The sequence below is a fragment of the Juglans regia genome, chromosome 3 (assembly GCF_001411555.2).
Source record: "Juglans regia cultivar Chandler chromosome 3, Walnut 2.0, whole genome shotgun sequence".
Lineage (NCBI taxonomy): Eukaryota > Viridiplantae > Streptophyta > Magnoliopsida > Fagales > Juglandaceae > Juglans > Juglans regia.
The window spans coordinates 7,032,384-7,048,413 of record NC_049903.1 but is presented as its reverse complement, the minus strand read 5'-3'; the positions used below and the strand labels follow the sequence as shown (position 1 = coordinate 7,048,413).

Here is a 16,030-nt window from a genome sequence, read left to right as displayed (position 1 = left end):
ACTTAAAGTTGATTCCCAGACGTGCAAGAAAGTACGTGGCCTGTAATATATAAACATTAAAGCACATCCTTGGACCTTAATTTCGAGATTCAAAATCAAACATGATGAGCTGCTAATTATTGTGGTTGATGATCAGCCAGTACTGGATGCTTCATTGCTTCTCATCTCATATATTGCAGGCCAGTGCTAATTAATGTTGTTCTTGATCATCTTAGATTTTATCATTATCAATTATATATTTATATATATATATATATATATAATTATGTTGATGTTTTGAATTTTAATTAACCGTATATTTAAGTGATTGAAATATGAAACTGTATTTTGAAAAATGTGTAACTTCAATAATGGTGTTATTGGAAATTTGGAATGACAGAATTTAAGATGAAGAAAAACATCAGGCCTTGTTTAGTTACACAGATGAGATAAAATGAGATTAAATGAAAGTTGAAAATTGAATAAAATATTTTTAGAATATAATTTTTTAATATAGTTTTTATTTTAAGATTTGAAAAAATTAAATTATTTATTATATTTTATATGAGAGTTTAAAAAAATTATAATAATTAGATGAGATGGTTTATATAACCAAAAGAGACCTAATATATAATAATTCATAAGTTTAATAACCATGCATAAAGAAAAAAAAAAAAGAGAAATAATATGGTTGTGCAAGCCAATTACATACCATCATTTCAATCAACTTCAATACAAATTTCAAATTTTGACCAAAGAACTGTACTTTTTCAGTTAATATTCACATGCTTATTTGGATTCAAAGCCATCACACGCCATCTTTTTTTTATTTCATTTTATTATTATAATTTTTTTAAATTTTCATATAATATATAATAAATAATTTAATTTTTTAAAATTTTAAAATAATAATAATATTAAAAATTAATATTCTAACAATATGTTATTTAATTTATTTAAAATTATCTCGTCTCATTATCTAAACGAGCCCTAACTCTCGACCCGAAACACAAATATTTAAATCTAAATTATTTAAATATTCCTGAAAATTGTTCTCTTTTTCTTATATGCATTCCTCCTGCCATCGTTACTAAATATAAACAGAAAGTACGTATGGGTATATATATTATTGGGATTTGGGAGAGTTTTAATTTTATTTTCAGTTAACAGACTAATTAAGATCATATATAGTTGATTTTGGAGCAAATTCTATTATGATGAAATAATAAATTTGAAATCTGCAAATTTTGATCTTATAATTTTATAAATTAAAGTAATTTGATATAAAAGTTATTTTATAGAATAGATTTATTATCTAACATGAATTGATCTACCCAATTTATAAATTCTGTTTTTATAAAATCTTTGTGCAGACAGTATTTCTCATGATGCATCAGTTCCTTGGCCAAACTCCTCGTTTAGGGGGGCCCCTCTATTTCAATCAGTCGTCGTTTACGCCATAATTAATGGAATTATTACTCGAGAATTCTGACATGGAACAGGTTTAAACAAAAAACAATGAATTTCATTACCAACTTCCACTACAAACCGAAACCCCCCAAGAGAAAAAAAAAAAACAAAAACAAAAAACAAAACAAAAAAGGAGAAACATGATCACTCATATATATATCTGGCTATATACATAATTTGATTACATGAATTCATCGAAGTCCAAGCCCTCTGGAATTTCGAACTTAAACAAGTTGCTGCAGTAGCTTTCTTTCTCATCTTCAGTGCTGCTGTTGATGAATGTAGAAGATGAATTCATGGGAGTAGGGCTTGATATTGGTGTTGACAAAACAGACTCAAAGCTGAAATTCTGATTGCTATTGTATAGTGACTGGAAATCTGAATTTTCTTGTATATCAGGAACCGTAGGATTAGAGCTGCAATTCCCATGGTTTGGGTGGCAAACAAAATCTTCATTCAAGTCTGAAGGTATCGAATTATCTGAGCAATTACCAAAAGTTGCCACCTTCGAACATAACCCTTCTAAATTATTGGCTTGCACGAGTTGGTTTGACATCTCCGATGAGAACAACCCTTGTTGTAGTACTGGAGTTTGATACTGATTAAGCTGTAACGGTTGGACTTGGTTTTGCATTAAGGAATCGAAAATCTGGTTTTCCTGAAGATTTCTTGCTATGGGTATTAGGTTTTCCTGTTTTAGTGACAAGATAGCGGCGGCTAGCTTTAACATTTCTGGATTCACAAGGGGTTGAGAGCCGGCCAGTAAGTTTGACACATTGAGGATTGTGGGGTTGCAAACAGATGAACTTAGGATGGAGGATAGATCAAGAAGATCGAGGCGAGGAGCATGAGTCACAGGATCAATTCCCATTCTTAGCATCCTTTTTCTGATGTGGGTGTTCCAGTAATTCTTGATTTCATTATCAGTTCTTCCCGGTAATCGAGCGGCTATGGATGACCATCTGATTAAGAAATTATTGTAAGTTACAAAACTAACCAGATCTTACGATCAAGAAACTACCATTTGATCTTGACATCAGGCATAAATAAATATATTAACTAAATATATCTTACGTACGTACTTGTTTCCTAAGATACTGTGCAATTGGATTATTGTCTCTTCTTCTTCAAATGAGAATCTTCCCCTCTTGATATCAGGCCTCAAATAGTTAGTCCATCGCAAACGACAGCTCTTTCCACATCTTTGCAAACCTGTTTATAAATTACATGAGTAATTAGTGAAGATCAATATATAATTAAGCCTCTATTATGTTAGCATAAATCATAATCACAAATTAATTAATTAAGCTGCCTGCAAAACAATAAATAAATATTTATGCGATCAAAGCTATGCATGTATATATATATGTATTGATGGAGAAATTAGAAGCTGTTAATTGAGAGGATACCAGCATTCTTTGGAAGGTTTCTCCAGTTGCCAGGACCATGGAGCTGAATATGGTTTATGAGCTTAAGATCTTCGTCTGGAGTCCAAGGACCTTTCTTGAGCCCATTCTTCTCACAACAAGCTGGTGCTCTTCCCATTGATGTTTGTTATCTGGATTAACAGCTGGTACGGTTGCCAAAAAACGGAAGCTTTTTTTTTTCTTTTTTTGTAAAGGTAGTAGGAAATTATTAAGGTGCGTGGTAACTGATCATCAGTACCGAAGACGCAAAGTTAAAGTAGTGGTCTCTGAAACAAAAAACAAAAAGTGTACTTGTTGTTCCTAATAGTCGTCGATGATGACCTTTATATATATTGGAGGAGAAGTTTGAGATATACATTGTAGTCAGACGGATTTGGTGCCGACCTCAGGCCACGTGTACGTATAAAGATGTCATACATGAAGCATATAATGCATCATGCTTCTCCTCTGCAAAATATATATATATATATATGCATGAAAGAGATGAAATATTTTGTTAAAAAGTTAAATAAAATATTTGTTATAATATTATTTTTTTATTTTTTAATTTTTTTTAGACTTAAAAAAGTTAAATTATTTGTTATATTTCATATAAAAATTTAAAAAATTTATAATAATTATACGATATGAGATGAGATTAGATGAGAAAATTACACGTCTTCCAGTTTATTTTTTATTTTTCTCAGATTTTCTCTTCAAGAGTACCACTACGATCTGTTTCTTAATTATTAGAACGTATTACTGGGACAGAACTTGATCTGATCTGCTAGCTCTTCATGATAATAATTATTAGACGAACCATTTTATTTGATTTCGAAGCTTTTCTGATCTTTCTGTGCTATATATGTGCTATATATATATATATATATATATATATATATATATATATAAGCACATGCAATTCAGTTTTCGTGCAAAAGATGGGAATAAATATATATCAGTTGATTTTACCTTAAGGGATCTGGTATTTATTAGTATCATTATTTCAAGAAAGAAAATGATTTATTTTACATGAACTCCATAGATATAAAGAATCTCATGTTACTCTAGCTGCTGATGCATTATTGAGATATAGACAAAAAATTATTCAAAGTATATATAGTTCAGAGGAATTAAAAAAAAAAATAGTATATAAATGATGAAGTGTCACTCCTTTGAAAGATGCATATGTCTAACTTGCCATAATGCAACTTTCCAAGCTGTACCATATTTTCAATCAGACCAGTACTAACCAGCCACGTGGCTAATACAACAGTGACAGGTGTCCTCTCTATCTCCAAATTAAAAATAACAAGGCCTGTTGCTTTATCTGAGGTAGCAAACTTGTAACGCTTTGATCACACTCTATCCGTGAAACCAAAGTCAAGAAATGGCTGAAAATCAGGTGCTGCATCTCATCCACCCCTATCTAACACAAACACATAAATCAGTCAAAATGCTATAAAATCTCGTAATCTACATATGTAGGTATACAGAGATTTGGGCTGCATGCGGTCAAAACCCTAGTGTTCACATGGTCTTAATTGCTTCTCGATCCAACGTACATTAATCTTAACCCTTGTTTTATTGCTTCCAGAAGCACCCAAGAACCTTAATTTGAGTGTTCAGAATTAATACATGACTTCATTTAAGGCGCACACTCAATCTGGGGAACCAAATTCAAAGGCATTAATGACATGAAAATTGAGTGTACGCTGCATATCCCATCCAACATCTATCTAACAAATAATTACCGACCACAAATTGGTCAAATAATATTATATTCTTATGAATATCTGCACATCGAACTTATCTATACGATCCAAATGCTTTTGCTTTCTTGCTTGTCCATCCTGCGTACGTACATTTTTGTTACCACTCTGTTATTGCTTCCAGAAACACTTGCAGAAGGCCAAGATCAACATCTGATCGATCATGTTTTTGAGCTTTATATATATGTATATTTCATTTATATTAATAATAAAGATATGGCATGAAACGAATTACATCCCAATTGATTTGCAACCATCACATAAACTAACTTTTGGCAATCACCCACAATTAAACCACCAAAAATACAATGCAATATTGATCCCTTTTTCTCTTAAAAAAATTAAATTGTCCCTTTAAATTCAAAAAAAAAAAAAAAAATTGAAAAGTACTACCCTTATTGATCACTAGGTAATTTATTTTATCAAAAAATAAATATTTTTGAGGGGTATTTGTGCAATAATTTTTAACTAAAATATTATAAAAGATAAATAATAGTTACAGTCGTGAATGCACAAATATTATGTAATTATTTTGAATTAAAGTAAATAAATAATATAGAACTCATATAAAAATAAATTAATTTTTTAATAATAAATTTTATTTTTTTTTAAATAATTACATAACACTTACATATTCCACTACACATTATTCGTTATAAAAACCTAGGTAGTTTCACCACACGCGTACGGAAAGTTGGAAACATTAATCGCGCATAATAGACACGTACGGTGATATAATTTATTATAATGCAATATCAATACACAACATGATGCACATCAAGCACGATCGAAGCAAACTAATCCTGTTCTTTATCGATTGTTGATGATCATGCATATGTCTCCCTGTTTGGTATCTAGAAACATCTCTTCTTCCAACGATTACGTACCCAAAAGTTTTCTTCAAAAAAATAGTTAATCATGGCCGCTATCCACGATGACACATGGCTGCATGCCTCCCACTAAGTACAGTACGTGACTGTTGAATAAACTAAAACGTAGAGTAAAAGCCAATGCACACAATATATACGGTAAAATTCATCAACTAGAATTGATCAAAACGGAATATACACACAGAATAAAATACAAACTTTTCAACTATATTTTCTTACACAGCTGAGTATTATTCACTATTTATAGGATATTACAACATTCTTTAGAATATGCTAAAGTAATCCTATTAGACAGAATTAATGTTTGCATTCCGATAGAATTTTATTCTGGAAGGTTGTGGTGAGGTGTTATCCTCTGATGCAGGTTCACATGCTCTAATATCCCCTCGCATTTCAAGCGGCACATGGTGAATAGTGAGGCTTGAATGTAAGAGAGTAAAGCGTGCTCAAGAGAGTGGCTTAGTGAGAATATCTGCAATCTGTTCTTTACTTGGAACAAAAGAAACAGTGAGAGTTTTGTTAGTGACAAGGTCTCGTACAAAATGATAATCAAGATCCACATGTTTAGTTCTTGAGTGTAAGATGAGATTAACTGAAAGATAAGTCGCATCAATATTATCACATAACAAGTTTAGGACATCAAAAATAAAAATCCCTAATTTTTTCAATAAAGATTGTATCCACAAAAGTTCACAAGCAGTGTTTGCAATGGATTTATATTCCGCTTCAGTGGAGGATCGGGCTATTGTTGGTTGTTTCTTGGAACCCCATGACACTAAATGAGACCCAAAATAAACACAAAAATACCTGTCGACTTCCGATCATCTGGATAATTAGCCTAATCAGCATCTGAGAAGGCAATGAGTTTAAAGGTAGAAGTAGATGAGAAGAAGAGGCCAAAGGAGCTAGTGAGGCGGAGATAATGCAGTATGCATTTGACTGCTTACCAATGAGAATTACGGGGAGAGTGCATGTACTGATAGACTTTATTAACAACAAATGAAATGTCAGGACGAGTGAAGGACAGATATTGTAGACTACGAACAATGCTTTTGTAAAGTTGAGGATCTTCAAAAGAGGATCCATGAGGGCAGAGAATTTAGACGAGGATGACATTGGTGTAGACATTGGTTTTGACTCATGCATATTAGTTCGAGTTAAGAGATCATAAATATAACGAGATTGTGAGAGAAAAAGACCCGTAGTTGTTCGACTGATGTGAATACCCAGAAAAAAAAATAAAAATGAAGAAAGCCAAGATCCTTTACAGGGAAAAATATGGACAGTGAGGAGATAAAGTTAAAAATAAGAGACGAATTTGAGGCAGTAACAATGATATCATCTACGTAAATTAACACATAAATGGAGGCAGTAGCAGAGGTAAAAATAAATACTGAAGAATCAGAAAGTGAAAGACGAAAACCAAGATCTGTGAGTTTCGAACTAAGCTTTGAAAACCAAGCCCTAGGGGCTTGTTTCAAACCATAAATGGATTTTTTCAATTTGCAAACATAATGAGGAAAATCAGAATTAACAAACTCCGTTGGTTGTTGCATGTAGACATCCTCCTCCAAGTCCCATGCAAGAAAGCATTCTATATGTCTAGCTGATAAAGAGGCCATCGTCTGGTCACTGCAATGGAGATCAATAGGCGCACGGTAACTAGCTTGACTATAGGGCTGAATGTTTCTGAGTAGTCAAGCCTGGCTTGTTGATGAAACCCTTTTGAGACAAGGCGAGCCTTGTGTCGCTCAATGGTTCCATCGGCAAGCCATTTGGTCTTAAGAACCCACTTAAAGCCTAGGAGATTTTGATTCGGGTGAGAAGGGACGAGGATCCAAGTTTGATTTCTGAAGAGAGCTTCAAACTCACTAGCCATGGCAGCACGTCAGAGAGTGAATTTGGAAGCCTCCGTGTACGAGCCGAGTTCATCAGGAATGGGGTAGGCTTCGGTTAGAGATGTGAGTGTTTCGATGGTGGCCAAGGAATAGTCCCATCGTGGCGTCGTAGAGGTCGAATAACTTGGGCTTTAGACTGGATAATCATGTGATGATTATTGGAGGGAGAATGAAGGATAGGAGTTGAAGAGGCAAAGTGAGGAAGAGGAGTTAAAGGAGACGAGAGTGACGACGCAGTAGAGGAACTGGAAGGAGAACTTTCGGGAGAAACTATTGTGCACGTAGAGTTAGGAGGAAGAAGCTCATGGGCTTGAGTTTGGGAGGGAGTGAATTCTTCTAAGGTAGACAATGAAGGATTATCTTGTGGGCTAGACTGGGTCGTGGGGTGAGGTGAGGAATTAAGAGTGGCCCGTGGTGGGAGAGAAGTAGAGAGACTCGATTGGTGATGTGAGATCGAAGGAGATGAGGCCTGATGGGAATAGTCAGTAGAAGAGGCAAAGGGAAAAAAATTTCATCAAAACGGACATCGCTCGAGATGTAAATTTTGCCGTTGGGGATATGCAAACAATTATATCCTTTGTTATTAGAAGTGTCTCCTAAAAATACACACAATTGAGATCTTTACATCTAATTTGTGACGATTAAAAGGACGAAGATTGGGCCAACAGGTCGAACCAAAAACACGTAAAAAGGTATAATCAGGGAGAGATTTAAAAAGAGCTTGAAAATGAGAAATAAAATGAAGAATAGAAGTGGGCATTCGATTAATAAGAAAAACTGCAGTTTGGAAGGCGTCAACCCAATATTTGGTAGGCATTGAAGACTGGGTTAGAAGAGAAAGCCCAGTTTCAACAATATGGCGATGACGTCTTTAATACTACCATTTTGGAAATGAGAGTATGGACATGTAATTCTGTGAGAAATTTCAATATTTTGCAAAATGGCATGAAAGGGGTGGAACTCGCCACCCCAATCAGATTGGATGCTAATTATATTTTTAGAAAATATATTGCTCACATATTTAACAAAAGATAAAAAAAATTATAGAGACTTCAGATTTCGCATGTAATGGAACAAGCCAAATGTATTTTGGTAAAATCATCAACAATAGAAAGATAAAATCGAAAATGACTAGAGGACAGCACAGGCGTAGGTCCCCAAACATCTAAAAATAATAACTGAAAAGGAAATCTAGAACGAGAAGATGAGGGTGGATGAGGTAGAGCATGAGATTTAGCTTGGAGACATGCCAAACAAGGAGACTGGGTAAAGGTGATGTTGACAGGAAGGTTGTAATGCCGTATAGTGAAAAAGGTGATACGGGAAGAGGGTGACCAAGTCGGGAATGCTAGATATGCGATAAAGTTCTTTCGCCAATGAAAGCATGCTGAGACGGAAGAGAGATGGCCTGATTATCTGGAAGGACATACAGACCATTCTTAACGGGGCCCTGAAGGAGTACCTCCTGGAAATGTAAATCCTTCACAAAGAAACCATATGAGTTAAATTCAAAGAAAACAAAATTGTCTAAACAAAATTGACGGACAGATAATAAATTTCTAGAAATCAATGGAACATGAAGTAATTGACGAAGGACAAAATTGCCAAAGGTGTTGAGAGTAAGCCAGATCCAAAGTTTTGAATAGCCAGAGAGGAGCCATCACCAATGGTTACTTGATCAAGTCCCTGAGAGGAAGAGGAATCCAAATTGAGCTTAGAGAAGTCAAACGTGAAGTGAGTGGAGGCAACTGTATCTGAAAACCAACTATTCGAAGAAGTTGAGGGATTTGAAAATTTTGTAAAATTAGCAGAAAACGATGAGGAAGGGGGGCATTGATATGCATGATCAAAATGATGATAACAAGAGACGACAGTGTGGCCAACGCGATTACAAAACTGACATGTAGGACGATTTGTGTGTTGAGGAGGAAAGAAATTAGGAGAGGATGGATTGAAGGAACGACCACCCCGACCTCGCCGAAAGCCACGACCACAACTTCGGTTAGGTGGAGCGGAAGAAAACTGGTTTGTGGAACGTGTAGTGGTGGAATTAGCCGAGAAAGAAGCGGCGGAGAGAAGGGACTGAGTTTGGTGATTAAGACGCGACTCATGATTTACAAGAAAACTGAAAACCTGAGAAGTGGATAGGGGATCTAGTCGAGTGGTAATAGAAGATACCACCGACTCAAAATCTGTCCCTAAGCCAGTCAAAAGATAGATGAGAAATTTTGTTCGGGAAGGAGATGGCGTGTGGCATTGAGAGAAGCTTACAGAGCCTTAGCCTTGTGAAATACACGGAAATAGAGTCGGATCCCTTTTTGAGTGTGGCCAGCTGAAATTTTGTGTGCATAAGGTGAGTTGTGGACTGTGCAGAATAAAGACCATGGAGAGTTTGCCATATTTGACGAGACGTAGTGCAATCCAAGATATGGGAGAGCACTGTATCGGTGAGAGAGGAGTAAATAGCAGACATGATTAATTGGTCTTGGAGGTTCTAGGAAGTATATTCTGGGTTGGGAGCGTCATTGATGGTTTTGGAAGGCATGGGTAAGGTTCCAATGACATACCCAAAAAGCTGATTTCCTTTAAGAAATGTAGTAATTTGAGCATACCATATAAGATAGTTTTCGATGGAGAGTTTAATGGTGATGAGTCGAGTCGCAAAATTAGTGATAGAAGGATTAGGAAAAGAGTGTTTGGATGGTGCTATGATGGAACGGAGAAGAAAAGAGGTGGACGTAAGTCCTATCGGGCTTCTGATACCATGTTGAATAAACTAAAACAGAGAGTAAAAGCCAATGCACACAACATATTCGATAAAATTCATTAACTAAAATTCATCAAAACGGAATGTACACAGAGAACAAAATACAGACTTTTCAACCATATTTTCTTACACACAACTGAGTACTATTCAGTATTTATAGGATATCACAACATTCTCTAGAATATGCTAAAGTAATCCTATTGGTCAGAATTGATGCTTGCATTTCGTTAGGATTTTATTTTGGAAGGTTCTGGTGAGGTGTTATCCTCTGATGCAGGTGCACAGGCTCTCATAGTGATTATCTATGTACGTACGACTCTCCTTTCTCTCTCGTGACTGCCATATTTTCTCTAGACCATAATCAAATATATATGTGGAAAGCTTGGTTTCACAATAATAATTGCTATTTTAAGCTGGATTTGTTCATCAATTAATCAATACTCGATGCTTACATATATAGCATATATATACCACTTTGGGTAGTTGCTTGTCGAAAATATGTAGGCCGTTTGATTGTACATTATGGCTCACCAATATATATATATATATATATATATATATATATGTATGTGTATATATTACTCATCTGCGTCTACATATAGTTGACTTCACGAATTAAGTGTTTTATGAAAACATGTATATGGTAGTCAGTGATAGTACTACATATTTGTTAATATGTTGTTGTACGTACGTTGCAAGGTGTCCAAAACTCGAACGAACTTTGAAAATAGTAATATTGGTGGGTATTGTTTGACTAATTTAAACTGCATGCGTGCAGGGGTATGTATCTAGCCTTTTAAGATTTCACATACCATTATATAAAGATTCATAAGATCAGAGATACGTGATCTTAGTAAGTGTGTGTGGCTCGTGTTTAACCCTTATTATTATTATTATTATTATTATTATTATATATAAGGTACTATTCATGCAAGTTTTATATTTCTACGAAGGCTAGCTGTTTACTGACCAATTAAGAAGTTGTCCTACAAAATCTCAGCTACTTTATAATATAAAAGAGGATTTGACTAATATTATATCATACTACTAGCTAGCCTATAACCTACATTGTCATGTGCATGTGAACTTTCATTGATCTCTTGATCTATCGTTGATTAAATGTAATTTTTATTCTACATTTAGTCTATGGAAAATGAAACAATACATGATGATCAGTGACAAAACTTAAAAGAGATTTTATCTAAGTAAATTTATAAACTGATGTGATTTCATATAATATGTTAAATCTTCTTTACAATGTAATGTATATATCACATCAAATTATGTCAATTTCTGAGTCTATTTGTAAAAATCCCTTGTAGTTAAAGAATTTCTCATTTTAAAAGCAAAACAGGATCGATAGAGAGGCTGCCAAGAGTGATCGTGAGAAGAACATGCTTTCTTTATTTTCTGAACAATAGTAATATGAAATGTTTTTGAAATGCTATCCTGATAATTTTTTTCATTTGCTTCTCTTTTGATCTTGTAGAAAATACAATAAAATATAAAAGAAGATGGAAAATAGAGAGGGAGAACAAAGACTTTCCGGGCTACGTCATTTCTATTGTCAATTGTGTTGAATACATAACATGATGAAGATGCCGTCTTGAGTTTAGAGATAAGATTACATTGCCAACCATGTGGATAAGACTTGTGAATCCAACTGAGGACTCGACAAAAGGTGTCTCTGTGGGTAGGAGTGACAATATGTGACACAATTTGTGAATCAAACATGAACACGACTTGAAATTAATGGGTTTGGATTTGATATTAATTAGTTCAGGTCAAAACGGGAAGATCAATTAATACACGATTAATAAACGTGTCAATTATGGGTCAACTCGCTTGACACGAAATAACTCTCTGTTTAGATTTTTACTCAAAATTACATTTATACCATTTTTAACCCTAAAAAATAAAAAGACCTAAGGGTGCGTTTGGATGTTGAACTGAATTGAGTTGAGTTGAGTTGAAATGATAAAATATTATTAGAATATTATTTTAAATATTATTATTATTTTGATATTTGAAAAAATTGAATTGTTTATTATATTTTGTGTTAGAATTTGAAAAAATTATAATGATTAGGGGTGTAACCGGTCCGGTTTTGGACAAAATCTAGGACCGAACCGGTATGTACCGGTTTTGTATTTTTCAAAACCGATTACGCCCCGATTACCCTCCTAAACCGGTACTTCCGGTTTTACCGGTTTCCGGTCTGGTCCGGTCCGATTTTCCAATTTTTTTTAAATGTAAAAAACATATAATAAAATGTTAATTCTTATTATAAAATATTATTAAAAATTTAATATATATATTATGCTTAAAGCATATGATCAATTAAATTTTTATCTTTAAGATTAAACTTTTATTTTATAAATTATAACAACATTATCTTATATATAATTATATTAATAACATATGATCAAATAAATTACAAATGTTCATATTTAAGATTAACATTTTATGTTATTATTTATAAATTATAATATAAAATTTTTTCATATATGATATATAATTATATATATTATATATAAAAATTTAACATATAATTATATATTATATATATAAATATTTTGTATAATATATAAATTAATTTTTATATTTTTTTTTTCCAACCGGTCCGGTTCGGTCCGGTCCGGTCCCAAAAACTACGGAACCGGACCGGAACCGGCCGGTTTTCATAAAATAGGAACCGGTTCCGGACCGGACCGGTTCAAAACCGGACCAACCGGTCCGGTTCGGTCCGGTCCGGACCGGTTTTCCGGTTTCCCGGTTTAAATTTACACCCCTAATAATGATGAATTGAGATAAGTTGAGTTTGGTTTAGTTTCCAAACGTACCAGTTTCTATTTAACCTATCTCTCAGACTCTCACTCTCATGGAACTCTCACCTCACGACCCCCCCCCCACCTAACCTTCTCACTCTCTCGGCCTGCTCTCTCACGCCACCCCCAGTACCGCACTCCCACCCCACACCACCCCCTCCCAGTCTCACACCTCACTCTCTCAGCCTCCCTCTCCCAGTGATGACCTTCAACCAACATGAAGATCAGCCAGTAGACAGTCCTAATTCATGGGAGAAGAGGAGGGATTTGTGTTTCAACGTCATCACTAGCTACTCCTCAATGATCCTCTGTACCCAACAAGGTCTCTTCGTCTGTTTCTATATTTGTGGATCTTGGTTGTAATTGTTATTTGCTTGATGTGGTTGTTATGGGTCTTCATTGATTGGTAGTTTGGATGTTGGGTTTTTTTGTTATAGGATGTGGTTGGATCTCACAATTTGAAATACTTGGCCATTGAACAATGATTTGGGTGAATGATTTCTTAAAGTAAAGGGCTCTTGCTGCTTACTCTGTACTCTAGTAATCATACTCCTATTGGAGGACAGATGCATTGGATTGGATTTAAGTAAATATTCTTAGAGTACTTCATGTGTTGCCTCATATAGTTTGAGCTAAATTTATTCTTCTTAAGAACTTGATAAAAGCATAAAAAGACTTGAGAGCAGAGGAAAGAAATGAAATTCGTACTAAATTGTATTCAAAATCATTAAGTTCTATACGAGCTTTACATTGTATTTATACTTGAAGTAGTGAAAGTAACAAATAACAGAAATAACAGAATAACAAAAAATGATTAATGCTTATTCTCTAATTTGACATTTTCCTCTTTGGACTTTAATTCCATATTTTCAATCTTTGATGCTATACTCCAACACCCCCCTCAAGATGAACATGAATGTTAAGTATGTTCATCTTGCGAAGAGTGTGATGAAAAGGTAAAGAACCCAGTGGCTTAGTAAGTATGTCTGCCAACTGTAATCGAGAAGGGATGTAAAACAATTTTATAAGATTCTGCTGCAGCTTCTCTCGAACAAGATGGCAATCGATCTGGATATGTTTGGTTCTTTCATGTGTTACTGGATTTGTAGCAATGGACATGACAGATTTGTTGTCAGTGTATAATAGTGTTGGTTGAGGATGATTAATCTGTAAATCAAGTAAGGCATAAACTAGCCATTGAACTTCACAAGTTGTTGCTGCAAGAGCTCTATATTCTGCTTCAGCAGAAGATCTACTGATGGTTGCTTGGATTTCCATGAAATCAAAGAATCACCCAAGAAAATTGCAAATCATGTTACACTTCTTCTTGTGTCAATGCACCCTGCCCAGTCACTGTCTGAGAAAGCCTTAAGTTGGAGTTCTGATGATGCTGAAAAGAACAAGCCTTGTCCTGGTGTGGCCTTTAAGTACCTTAACACTCTAATGGCTGCTTGGTAGTGGCTAACAGTAGGTTTGGCAAGGAATTGACTTAAGACTTGGACAGAATAAGCAAGGTCTGGTCTTGTGAGTGTTAAGTACAATAACCTGCCAACAAGTCTTCTATAGGCTGGTGGATCTTCATAGAGATTAGGATCTTCAGCAGTCAACTTGAGATTAGATTCCATTACAAAGGCAGCAGCTTTTGAACCAATGATACCCGTGTCTTGAAGAATATCTAGTGTATACTTTCTTTGGTAAAGGGAGATGCCTGTTTTGGCTCTTGCTACTTCCAAAAAAAGAAAGTATTTTAGTGGCCCCAAATCTTTTATAGTGAATTGGTCATGCAGAAAATCCTTTAAGAGCTGAATTTCTTGCAAATTATCACTAGCTAGTATTACATCATCTACATATACTAGCAGTGCCATGAAAGATGTTTCATATTTCTTGATGAACAAATGAACAATCAGAACTGCCTTGAGTAAAGCCATAGCTAAGAAGGGCAGTAGAAAGTTTTTTCAAACCATTGTCTAGAAGCTTGTTTGAGGCCATAGAAACTTTTTAAAAGTCTGCAAACTTTATTATCATGATTGGTCAGGCCAGGAGCAACTCCATATAGACTTCCTCATGCAATTCATCATGTAAAAAGGCATTAATGTTTACATCTAGTTGGTGAATGTGCCAGTTTTTAATTGCAACAACAGCAAACAATAGTCGAATAGAAGTTATCTTGGCTACAGGAGAGAAGGTGTCAAAGCATTAAGTTCATTTTTCATAGCTATTTTTAGGAAGAGTTATTTAACTCCTAGGTTTTATTTAACTCTAAAGCATTAAGTTCATTTTTCATAGCTATTTGCCATTCTGGAAATTAAGCAGCCTGTTTATAGGTTTTGGGTTCTGGACAGTTTGAGATAGAGGCAAGAAAAGCTTTATGTGAAGCTGATAATCTACTAGTAGATAGGAAAGAAGAAATGGGATAGAAATTACCTTTGTTAGAACAATCAATAGAAGAAGTGGAAGAAGCTGCATTTGAAGAAACATTGCTACAATAGTAGTCCTGCAAAAAAATAGGTGTTTGTCTAACTCGAGAAGATTTTCTAATATTTGGACTATTGGTAGGATTAACTGAGGCAAAGACATATTCTGATCATTATTTGGAACATGTTCATCAATAGGCAAAATTGATGATGTAGTTTAGTTGGGAATATTCTGATCATTGTTTGGAACATGTTCATTAATGGGCAAAATTGATCATACAGTTTGGTTAGGGATAGCAGTTGAGTTAATGGGAATAGAGTAACTGCTATATGAAATTTCTGATGGAGGAAACAGAAAAGAGTGCTCATGAGAATTAGTAGGAACAACTGTGAATGGAAAATATATTTTCATGGAATACAACATTCCTAGAAATGAACACGTTGTTGGTGTTAAGGTCCATCACTTTGTAGCCTTTAACATTAGAAGGATAACCAAGGAAAATACAATTTGTAGCTCTTGATCAAACTTTTGTCTGTGATGTTGAAGTGTAGAGGCAAAACAAAGACAACCAAAAACCTTGAGGTGAGAAAAATTGGGTATTTTGT

The 16,030-nt window shown here is 34.5% G+C and overlaps 2 protein-coding genes across 2 annotated transcripts; both read right to left on the bottom strand.

Moving 5' to 3' along the window:
- Window positions 1–1,516: 1,516 nt before the first annotated feature.
- LOC109019196 (transcription factor MYB102-like) lies at window positions 1,517–3,127 on the bottom strand. The gene is made up of 3 exons (XM_019001440.2): window positions 2,859–3,127; window positions 2,532–2,661; window positions 1,517–2,411 (listed from the first exon to the last, which is right to left on the bottom strand). Exons 1-3 carry the CDS (start codon window positions 2,992–2,994, stop codon window positions 1,631–1,633), a joined length of 1,047 nt encoding a protein of 348 aa, XP_018856985.2. The 5' UTR covers window positions 2,995–3,127; the 3' UTR covers window positions 1,517–1,630.
- An 11,193-nt stretch (window positions 3,128–14,320) lies between these two features.
- LOC109019195 (uncharacterized mitochondrial protein AtMg00810-like) lies at window positions 14,321–14,938 on the bottom strand. The gene has a single exon (XM_019001439.2). It carries the CDS (start codon window positions 14,936–14,938, stop codon window positions 14,321–14,323), a length of 618 nt encoding a protein of 205 aa, XP_018856984.2.
- Between the last annotated feature and the right edge of the window lie 1,092 nt (window positions 14,939–16,030).

Bases quoted from the DNA above. Each gene is read 5' to 3' on its own strand.
- LOC109019196 (XM_019001440.2), bottom strand. From the start codon at position 2,994: ATGGGAAGAGCACCAGCTTGTTGTGAGAAGAATGGGCTCAAGAAAGGT. The intron at 2,662-2,858 runs GTATCCTCTCAA...ATTTATAAACAG, and splicing joins AAACCTTCCAAAGAATGCTG to GTTTGCAAAGATGTGGAAAG. The intron at 2,412-2,531 runs GTACGTACGTAA...TTTCTTAATCAG, and splicing joins CACAGTATCTTAGGAAACAA to ATGGTCATCCATAGCCGCTC.
- LOC109019195 (XM_019001439.2), bottom strand. From the start codon at position 14,938: ATGGCTTTACTCAAGGCAGTTCTGATTGTTCATTTGTTCATCAAGAAA.